This window comes from Anneissia japonica, unplaced genomic scaffold (assembly GCF_011630105.1).
Source record: "Anneissia japonica isolate Jap-2015-1 unplaced genomic scaffold, ASM1163010v1 scaffold287709_len1912824_cov184, whole genome shotgun sequence".
In the NCBI taxonomy this organism is placed as follows: domain Eukaryota; kingdom Metazoa; phylum Echinodermata; class Crinoidea; order Comatulida; family Comatulidae; genus Anneissia; species Anneissia japonica.
Genome location: NW_022751466.1, coordinates 1550576 through 1562178, shown reverse-complemented (window position 1 = coordinate 1562178; position 11603 = coordinate 1550576). Strand labels below are relative to the sequence as shown.

Sequence of the window (11603 nt, the reverse complement as noted above, 5' to 3'; positions counted from 1 at the left end):
GTGCATCACGTAAAAAATACTACAAACCTTAAGCAGAGTGGGCTACTGCATCATTGATGCTCTCGTTGAAATATGTAGAATGACGTCATATTTAATATGCACATCTTTGATATGGTCTTTGCTTGTACAATGTTCAAAGGACGAAAACTGACCAAAGTGTCGGACAGAAAAATTCTGTTAAAAAAGGTAGGAAAACAGGAAAGAAAAGGAAACTTTACTTACTATGTCTATTATCATAGGCCTAGGCCTACTAAAGAAAATTATGAAATAGGCCTAAACAAATAACCACGAAAATCAACTCGCCGTCAGTGTGACTCGAACAATGGCTGCAGTGGACACAGCGATAGTGAGATTGAGAGGTCTTACCATTACACTAAAGAACCCGACCCTGAGGTGCTCAGTGCATTTTTTAGGTTTTTCTACCTTGCGTAATGTTAAACTCAGGGCAAAAATTGTTCATGCATTTTTTGGGTCTAATTTTGTGTGGCTAGTTCAAAGCGCTTTAGAAAACGCAAATTGCGTTAAATTTTCAAGTTTAATTACCCGTTTATTATTATTTAAAACATGCAGGATGACATCATATGCGCATCTTTGATATATGGTCTTTGCTTAGTTTAAAGAAGATCCAAGCACGGGAAGTGACCAAAGTGCCCGACAGAAAAAATCCTGTTCAAAAAACAGGAAAACGGGAAGAAAAAATAATGGACGTACTCAGACTCAAAATTAATTTGAATATAATTTTATTTTTTCTCCATTTTTTATATTAAAAAAAAATTAGGTGAGAGGGTGGCGGCTGGGTCCCCCTTAAATCCGGCACTGTGGAGAATATTTATTACACTCATAATTTTGGAAATGTTAAAAACAATGACGAATTTTTGAATAGTGTACAGTCGACTTGGGTAAGGCTGACTGGGCAAATATAAATTTAAAAAATAGAAGCTTGTAGGCCTACGTCCCCACCCACTGGTCAAAATGCTTAAACGAACTCAAAAAGCAAAGAATGCAACTAATCATTTTAAACATTTTGTTTATTAACTGGTATATCTTGTTAATGTGCGGTATATTCCTGCCTAATTTTAATTATCTTCCTTGGAGAGATTGGCGACAGTGCAACCATGAGAGTTGATAAACATAAAATATGATATATGCTGCTATACGTGAAATAGTTATAACAGACGTAAATACGACTCTGCCTGAAATTAAATTTATAAATTTCAAGTTTTGTTTTATTAAGGAACTGTAAAGATGTGAATTGAAAAACAAATCTAAGATTTTTGAGTGAAAATAAATTATTTCTTAAAAATTAAGAAGGAAATGAAAATAAGTACGTGTTATATTTATACAATAGTACTTATGTGAATGTTTTTAAATAATGTTGTGGATAAATGTGGCTTTGCCAGAAAAGAAAAAAAAAATTAAATGTACGTTTTGGATTGACGATAATTTCTAGCTTTCTTCTTCATAGGCACTATGGACTGGCCGCTATGCAGTAGTATTTTCCACTATGTTTGAGTAATCTCACAACCCTCAGAAATGTTACGGCGACCCAAATTTGGGTCGCGACCATAAGGTTGAGCTGCAGGGGTGTAAATACTGTAATACAATTGACATAATAGCCCTAATATAATATTTCGCTTTGTGTATTTGTTTTTTATTATTACTATAGAAATGCATTGACCAGAATATGTTTAGTTTATGAAAAGGCAACACTTAACAATTAAAACAAAATGGATGATAAAAACAATTAATAATATTTTTAATTCACTTGTGTATTGATATTTTAGTGTTCACTATTTTATATCCATCATCATGTCATAATTACAACTTATCATTGAAATCAGGGTCAGTGTTTATTTTTAGAAACATAAACCTAAACCTAAACATCCTGTATTTTATATATATTGGTTATATAATATAACCAATACTGTAATTTTTTTGAAAGGACCATGAAAATTAAATACATAGCATATTTAATTTTAAGAAGGGTTTTTTTTTTAGGGTGAAGTTTATTCAATGCAGACATTTTATTTATCTTTTTTGGTTTAAAATGGATACGTATACTCAAATAAACGGCCCTAATTTGACTGTAAATGTGGAACATAATGACCTTCAAAATGGGTTATTTTGTGATCATAAAGACTTATTTTTTCACAACCAATGCAATTCAAACGCTTAAGATTGTTTATTTGAAGGAGGCATTTATTTGAATAAATATGGTATTTAAACGACGGATTAGAACAACGGCCGGATTACATATAGTTAATAAAAATACGCAATATTCCACATTGTATCACCATAGGAATTTAAGGAAATAACTCCTCTGTGCAAAATTACGCACTTGAACAATATGGAGATTATGACTGGGAAGGGGAAAACAATCTAGGCTGATTACAGTGGGAGCTCTATGACTAATAATTCTCAACTTTAAACCATCAGTGGATAGAAAACAGCAGCTTATTTTGCACTGCAGCAGTGCCGATAGCAAACACCAGTTATTACCACACTGCATCAGTGCCCATAGCCACTTCCGGTACAAAAATATGTTTAATAGCATATACTGTATGGTAAACAAATGTAAAATAGAGCATCAAAAGAAGAGAGAATATAAAAAAAATGTAAAATATTAAGATTCAGAATAACGTACAACAGACATAATCCAATTAACAAAATTACAACCTTAAACATGTATTATTCGGTGGAAACTACAGTATACAAAAAAGTAAATAGAGTTATTGAATTTTTCATCTTTAAGATTAGTTATCAGGTACATTAAGAAATAAATGGGAAAAAATCTCCTTATATTCTACATTTATCAACAGGATTTTTTTTTTTTTTTAATGTATCTGACGAACTTAAATTGACTTTATTCAGTTAGCAACAACATCAGGGACACAATACATTTAAGGGAATTTTCTAAAATATTAAAATATAAAAAGTCCTATCTCGAAAATTAGGAAATTTCACATAACAAAATAATGCTGTTTGTATACAAGGATAGCCCATAAAAGTCATTAAAACAACATGTTTCCAGTATGAAGGAATGTGTGTAGTTTCATGCAAAAATAATAATAGAGAATAAAATGAACTACAGTATACAGTAATAGAGAATAAAATGAATTTATGCAATTCATAAAGGAACTATGTATGATGGGGATATTACTTAAGTTCTTAAACCACTTGACATGTTTGTCAATAATGGTTTGCAATTCAGGCTAACATATTATTTTTCTACTTCAAAGTTGATAGCTTTTCAATGAAGAATGAAGAGTTCATTCAAAAATGAAGAATTCCACTGTAGAGGCACAACCATAAAAACACAATTTTGTTTGTTGCAGTGCTTACAGTTACTTTAGAGGGGTAAATATTTGATACAGACGCTTATTTAACTATGTACATTATTCTTTTTATAAAATAAATACTGAAATATAAAATATAAACATTGTAATTAGGGAGGCATGATTTACAATATATCTACTGTACTAATTAATGTACACAAAACTTTATCAAAGACATGGGAACATACACTCAGAAAGGTTTCTACTGTATTTTTACACAAACTTCTTATTCTTTGATAGTAATGCTTTTGTAAAATCATCTTTTGCATCAATATCAACACTACAGTATTTCTTTACCACACACACCTGAATACTAAAAAGGTAAGGCTCAGCTAGACATACTGTGTACATAGCTGTAGCTGTAATTTGTGTTTCTAAATAACCCATAGGATTTTAAAAATTGCTAATACTAACCCCAAGTTTGATCTGTGATTTTTTTTAAATGACACTGAAAATCATGCTATATAAAATGTACTAATCTATTATGTGTGCTGCCACTTAATAAATTGACTATTAACAGAGGTTCTGCACAGTATTTAAAGAAAGATGAAGAACTTTTATGGAAAAAAATCACCAAACAGAATGCCAGGTTGTAGTAACATTTTTAAATACTATGGATCATACAAAAAACAAAAATAGATATAATTGAACTACTGTATGTTTCTTAAACAAAAGTTTTGTTGGATAAATGTAACAGGAAAGTTCCGGTCAATATTGAAAACAATGAGGTTACAGTATTATCATCAATAAAAACTGTATACTTTAATCTCCTGTAAACAACCTTTCATATTTTTAGCTGGCTTGCATTTAAATAATTCATTCTCCAATGCATACTTAAAATGAGCTCAGCATCGTGTGGTTGGCTGTATTGAAGTATGTATACGCAAGCACCAATACAAAATAAAGTACAGCACACACAAGTGCAGCAATAGTGATAATAATTATAATAATAACAATAACAATAATAATAATAATAATTAATATACAGATACTGACAGATGAGAGCTCTGAGTCACCATGGAATTATAAGTGACACTGAGATACTGTTACCATGTTTGTTTTTTTTAACATGTTTTGCAATAAACATGAATTTTACAGTACACTTTTAAGAGCTGAAGTAATAATATTTTTGGCCCATATTTATCATTTTACTCTTGAATAGCATTCAAAGGTCGAAAGCCCTCAACACAGTATAAAATTCATTTATATTTCAACCAAAAGCTATCAAAATTGATATTTCATGAAAAATAATAAATCATAGAAAAATCACATAAAGCAAGCTTCATCTTATTATACTGTATGTATATTAATAATTAAAAAAATCATTCTTGGTCTTCACGGCCAGTTGAACGTACGGCCAACTACCTCATAAAATTTCTCATTGTAGGGCTGGTAGAATTTGTTAAGTCGTTCTATTACAATTGGGTCTATATCAGGATGCTTGCGTCCTTTACTATTTGACAGACATTTACTTGATCCATCTTCCCTTCTCATACAATAGAAACCCTTTGTTTTGTTGAGGTATAAGTTTTTATCTGAGATGTAATCATATAAACCAAGAAATCTCTCAACATGTTTTAACTCTGGTAATGGATTTTTGATAAGTGCATCACCATCCACAATTAGTATTTGATTCATGTTAAAATATTGTTTCCATCGATTAATATATTTTGAGTACATACTTATTCGGATTGCTTTGTATGATGTGTTTATGTCCCCATTTCTAATTACCAGATCCTCAAATGTTTCGTGCTTGCGTTCTCTTACAACTTTTAATTCATGAATTTGGGTGTAGTCGGAGATAACACGCAAAACCGGTTCCCGCACAATTACGATCAATTTCATTGAGGCGTTCATCTGGTGAATTCTGCCGGGAGCTTCCTCTGTGATGAAGTATGCAGGGCTCTTTTCGATCGTCACCTGATGGGGGTAAGAGTAAGGCATTTTACGACGATACCACTCCACACCAAGTCGGTAGTTTTCATTCTTATCAAAAAAATGCACCTCGGTTCCACATTTAGCAACATCTGGATGTATTCCAATGAGTTCTAGCAATGCACGCGTCCCACCTTTTCGGACACCAATGATTATAGCTTGAGGAAGCCTTCGCTTCATTCCTTTCGGATGACCATCTTCAGGTCGTTCATCCAAGAATCGATCAGGCTGTTTCATCCTGTACGTAGCCAGCATGTTGCGTTGTTGTTCAGGCTTAAGGTAGCAGATAACTTTCTGTAAAGATACATCTTGACCAAACATCAGAAGACAGATGAGAACAGAACCACAGATAATCAGAATCAGAAGCAATATTTTCTTTTTACTGTTAAAAACTTGGAATCCATAGTTGTTTTCACCAATCGACTTCATGATGTCATCAGCAAGACACCCTCGCAGACAAGTGACTTGATATCTTTTAAACCTGAAATATAAAATAATCTTTATAATATTTATGAGATAAAATGTTATAAACGTTAATGTTATAGCCTAATATTAAATTCTGTTACTGTCTACAGGGCTCACCAATGGCACACCCTTATTGGATAGCTGTACAGAATTGGATCATCCTCTTACTTTCATACTGTACTGCTCGTACATTTAATTGAGTTAGATTTATTTGGTGGGTTCGCCAAGGATAAACCCACAAAGTCAATAGACTTATTTCTAGTGGGGTCCTTCTGGTGGTGATTGGGCAGACAGTGAGACGATTCTTTAAATTTTACAAGTGAAATTGTACACAGTACCAACAACTTAAATGTTTATCCTCACAGACACTGTGCTTTTTAGATACTGTAGGTCTACTTGTATTGGTTAATAAAATTATTAAATATATATATGAAACAATGGCACCTTGGCGCACCCCCTCCCCAATTCAAGACTTCTAGATACGCCACTGATGGCTATTGATTTATATTTTATGGTTATTAGTAGCATACATTTATTTGCAGACCTGGAAAAAATTGTGCTTTTGATCATTACAATTTTAATCTCAATTATGACAAATGACCTTATCCTAAATACTTATAATTACAATACAGTAAAACTTGACTAAGTTGATTTAAAACTTGACTAAGTTGATTTTGCCTAACTCAAATAATTTCAAAGTAGATACTTTACATGCCAAATTGTATTTGATTAACTAACAACCTGTAAGTCGAATTTTATGTAGTCAAACAATTTTTTAATGCCATTTTGGATTTGACTTAGCAAGTTGAACTGTATAATATGGGTAGTGACTAAAAAAGGAAAAAAAAAATGACTGTGGGAATGGCAAACAACATGTTTTTAACAATTCGCCAAGGAAAGCCTCTAGGCCAGCCAAAACATACAATACAAGAAACAAGCGTAATTCTAAAGCTTAACAAATTAAAAATTTAAGGGGACACTTATTTTTTTTTTTATTGTATCACATTTGCAAAGCACAAAAAATATGAAAAATTCATTCAACTTTAATACGACAAAAAAAAACAAAAAAAAAAACTTTAATATCTTGTTTATTTTAAAAGTCAGGCTCCGGAGGAAAAATATTTTTTGATATGGTTTACTGTAGAACTGGTTTTTTTAAGACAGAAAAAAGATGTTAAAGAAAAAATCAGGAACGGCTAGCAAGATACAGATTTTTGAATATTTAAAAACTAGGGGAGAAGGTATAAAAGAGGGGTGGTTACGCCCCTTTTCCAACAGTTTTTAACTCTGTATCTCATTTCGTTATCCCTCGCTAAGTGCATTTCGCTTGTGTCCTTGAGCAAGGCACTTTATCTGCATTGCTTCTCTCCTGGAATAAGTGGGTTCCTAAGGAGGTTCGAGTGCAAAATGCACATGAAGCAAACTATGGAATTTTCCTTATAGGCATCGGTCCAATGACTAGGGTAATAATGTGGAAAAGCGTCATAAGACTTAGTTGTACAGTATAGAGCGCTATAAAAACCTAATTATTATTATTATTAGCTAGCTAGTCACTGTTGTAGGAGTGGCCTAGCTAGGGGAGGCCACTTACTTAGCCTAGGCCATCCTACCTAGAGCTAGGCCAACCGTTAGTTGTACGTACAGTACTGTAGGTCTATTGCAGCTACAGTAGGTCTGACTCTCCTGTTTCAGTGTTCGATCATTTCAGCCGCTGCTTAATTTGGCCGCCAAGCCAAAAGCATGGAACAAAGAGGCTGCCAAATACACAACAGCTGCTAGTGGGAAGAACGTGGATTCATTAAATTAGGATACTGACAGCCTCGCAAAACCCTACTGGAGACGGCTATTTAAGTTTTTTTTAAAGAAAAAAATAATCAAAACGAATTTAACCTGTCTTAGTTTGATTTTTAAAAGAATATATCGAAAAAATATCACATCACATTCGTATTATTTTGTTATTCTCTTAAAACTCTTCGAGTCGATTGTGCTGGCGGTTAAGACAGAGGAACCGTGTCATACAGCCATAATATAGGCGCTGGTTCGAACGGCATGCTCGCCTATGGTTGGTTGGTGGTGAAACAACTCTTCTCATAATCCAACAGAATACGACAGTTAACAAAAAACATTACATATTAAAAAAAGAAAATTATAACTATATTTTTTTAAAGATCCTGTAGAAAATGTTTAATATTATACAATTTGATTTTGTTGGTTGATAATTGTTAATTGTTTGATGTAAAAGGAAAACATATGTACAGTTAAATTAAAGAATTTATTAATGTGTTGTTATTTTTATTAAATACAAATTTTGCATTAATTTGAAAATACTGTATGTGGACCCTTTTTACTGTATAGTATACTGACTTTGTTGATGTGTTTGGTTTTTGGCCTTTTTTTTTTTTTTTTTTGCATGATGACATGAATAACAAATGTACTGTAGTTTGAAAAACTGTATACTGTAAGTGTAAAAAAGTAGGCTCAAAACAGGAGCGTGTCTACTGTATGCCCTATGCTACCTTACGGTATTACCTGTATATTTACTAATAAAGTATCCACATGAGGATTCGGTTATCAGGAAATGTTTGGTGTTGTTTACTGTAGTGAATTTTTAGTGCACTTTCTAGGACAGGTGTGTTACCTAGCTTTCTGTGTCCTTGTAAATGGTATGGCATCACATTTCGTATACTTGCTTTTCATTTTTATCTTTAGCTTATGACTGATCCCATCATTCCTCTATACCGGAGTTACTCGATCATACAGGGTTAACTGCTAACCGTTAACATTATACTGTAGCTTATACAGTACATGTAGAATTTTTCATTCATATGTTTTTAGTTCATTTTACCCCTCTTTGTTCAGTTTTGCCGTTTTTTATACTGTACTGTAGCTTAAATACATGTAGGATTTGTCATTCGTATGTTTTTATAGTTCATTTTACCACTCTTTTTTTTCGGTTTTGTCGTTTTTTTTTATCCTGCTGTGTTTTTACTTCTATGTTTTGTATTTGCTTGTACATATAAGGACTCCAACGGAAATAAGGTTTCTTTTTTACCTTTCTTGGGTCATCCTTAGTACCATGTCCTTGTCTTCCCTGTCTTTGTTTGCTTTGTATTTTTTGTATGTAATGGTACTGAATAAAATCAATCAATTATCAATCAATCGATCATATACAATTTGTTGATTTCGTTTTGTAGATGATTGAGACAGTGACGTGAATGAAAGGGGAAAATATATTTACTTAAAAATGGCCCAGTAGGCCTACTAACAGTAGTAGTAGTATATAATTTGATTTTGTTTGGTTGAAGTTTGATTTTATAATTTACCAGTATTATTTCTAGCGTGATGACATGAAAAAAAAAATTTAGTGTAAAAAATCTGGGTCTATTAAAAGGGTAGGCTATGCTTACCTGGGTAAGCATAGGCTCCATAGCCTACCCTTGGGGTAGGGGTTGCTTGGTTGGGCCTAGCTAGGTCCAACCAAGGGGTAGGCCTACTCCTAGCCACTTACTATAAGAGTATTATTACTAGCAGGCCTAGCTACTACTAGACCGAACTAGTACTAGCCTAAAGGGCCTAGGCCAGCTAGGGGCCTTGGGCTACTTTACTACTAGGGCCGGGCCTAGGCCTGACCTAGGGCTAGGCTAGCTAGCCTAGGGCCTACTACTAGATAGATAGGCCAGGCCTAACTAGGCCTAGCCTAGCCTTGTGCCGCTAGTACTACTTAAAAAGCAATCAAAAATGAATAACGAAAGAACGTACAACTACTCTCTGGTAAGAATACATAAATCAATGTCACAGTAACATATTATAACATCATAGGCACCTATGCTTAGTAAGGTAACCTTTCAGAAGTAATAAATTTGTCTTTTCAATTATTTTTTACGGAGATAGCTTTCAATCAACTTTCAACTTTAAACCTAATTTCCTTGTTTAGGGTCATTTTATGACGTCACTATCTTAATAAAATAGATTTATGTTTGTCATATTGAGCTTTGTCTAGAAAATAAAATTATTATTATAGCATTTGTTTAATAATATGAGATGATACAATAATTTTATACTATATTTATAATATTTTATATGTATTTTATTGTTCAATTTGGAGAGGTAAATACAAAATAGAAAACAATTTTAGATGTTTGTCGGTCGAAGTTGACAGAAATACGCCCTCTTTCAAGAAATTACTTCTTAAGTTCGGTTTGCGTACATGTGAGTTAGCTCTAAAAAATCCTTAAAATCTCCCTAAATCGGTAGTATTTTCGACTAATAAACAATATCACCAACATTTTAAATATATTTTAAAATGTTATAGCTATGTATTTTTAATGTGTTTGTGTTCTGTTCACAGCGAGGACGTCCTCTCAATTCATAATGTCAGATGGGGAAGGGTAAGTTGCAATAGGCCCTACCATTTATTTTTCTCCGACTTCATTCATGTTCATAGTGTTTACGTAGGCCTAGACAACACACCGCACCTAGAGACTTACTATAATGGGCCTTATAAGTTGAAGATTGGATTGAAGTATAGGGCCAATATTGGATATCAACAATGGCTTTCATTCAATACAGTACCCACAATAACTCGCCTAGCCTAGGCCTAACTGTACATCCCTGAATTTGAATACGATCACTAGGCTAGGCCTAGTCTACTTGTGCTCATTTGCAATAAATTTGAGGCAATAAAAAAAAAGGATTCAAAAGAAACTTGTTGCATTGCAGCCACAATCTCGCATGTAAAAACAAATATTTACAGGACACAATACAGTAAATAAAAAGTAATGAAATCATGTTCAGTACAGTCGAACTTCTCATTTACGAACCTTCTATTTTACGAACGTTTGGCCGATGACGTCATCGCTCGATTTACTCATCTTATTTTATATGCTGTTTTTATTTTTTTTAAAGAAAAACGAATTACAAAATGTCATTAAAAATTGCATTATATTAGTAGTTATACAGTCATTCCATAAATACATCATACAGTACTACTTTAGGCTTAGAACAGTCAAACCAATACATGATGTAAAATAATCAAAACTAGGCCCTAGGCGAAATTCAGGCAGGCAGTGCATGCTGCTAGGCCTACCTTGTCTGGGCTAAGGGCAAGGCTGGGCAGCGTATACCAGGGGGCCTACCCTACTCTGTCTATGGTTAACTGCGGTTTAAATGCACTGTAAATCAAATCAGCTAGTCCGAGTATAAATGTATGGTAACATCAACCTTTTATCCTTTTAAGAATAAATCACTGTTCGGATGTTCAATAAGCATCTGTATTAATTATTTGTTTTTCACTGTCAAAAAAAAAACAAAAACGATTATTAGCAAGCTGCTCTATTTTTAGAAGATGACATCAGCAATTACCCATCATTCAATGCTACAGACAGGTACCAAAACCACATGTTTGGAAGTCAGGAATGTCGAAAAAATAGGAACAGTTTCTTTTTTAAATTTATACAAAAATACCTTGACTTAAATAAATAATAAGCCCGGTGCTTTTAATACAAATTATATCAATGTTTTTTGACTAATTTGCTATAAATTACGGACAGAGGCCTAGCTATAGTTAGCAGAGAGCTACTATTTTGCAATTTTTTATATACAGTAGAACCTCGATTTTATGTACTTTACGGGACCGGAGGGCATACGTAAATCGGGGGATTCGTAAAATAGAGGTTGGGTTAATTTTGTGGTAACCTTTGACCTAATACGTACGTAACGCTCAATATACGCATGTATGAAGGAACGATGTTACCTAGCTAGGCTAGACCAAGCCTCTAGGCCTACGAATAAAACCATGTGTTTAGTGTTTTTATTCATCACTTTACGATGTCATAATAAAGTGTTCAAATAAAACCGTGTGTCTAGTGT

The 11603-nt window shown here is 33.2% G+C and overlaps 2 protein-coding genes across 2 annotated transcripts in view; one reads left to right on the top strand and one right to left on the bottom strand.

The window, feature by feature from the left end:
- Positions 1-1739: 1739 nt before the first annotated feature.
- LOC117121650 (heparan sulfate glucosamine 3-O-sulfotransferase 5-like) lies at positions 1740-9656 on the bottom strand. The gene is made up of 2 exons (XM_033266893.1): positions 9495-9656; positions 1740-5751 (listed from the first exon to the last, which is right to left on the bottom strand). The coding sequence occupies exon 2, from the start codon at positions 5697-5699 to the stop codon at positions 4671-4673; it is 1029 nt and encodes a 342-aa protein (XP_033122784.1). The 5' UTR covers positions 5700-5751; positions 9495-9656; the 3' UTR covers positions 1740-4670.
- Positions 9657-9860: 204 nt separating this feature from the next.
- LOC117121687 (40S ribosomal protein S12-like) overlaps positions 9861-11603 on the top strand; it is a 6696-nt gene continuing 4953 nt past the window's right edge. Inside the window, exons 1-2 of the mRNA XM_033266970.1 lie at positions 9861-9944; positions 10084-10123. Coding sequence (XP_033122861.1) covers positions 10107-10123 — 17 coding nt within the window. The 5' untranslated portion in view covers positions 9861-9944; positions 10084-10106. The remainder of the gene's footprint in view (positions 9945-10083; positions 10124-11603) is intronic.

What these genes read in the sequence shown, in the direction of transcription:
- LOC117121650 (XM_033266893.1), bottom strand. Translation starts at nt 5,699, where the DNA reads ATGAAGTCGATTGGTGAAAACAACTATGGATTCCAAGTTTTTAACAGT.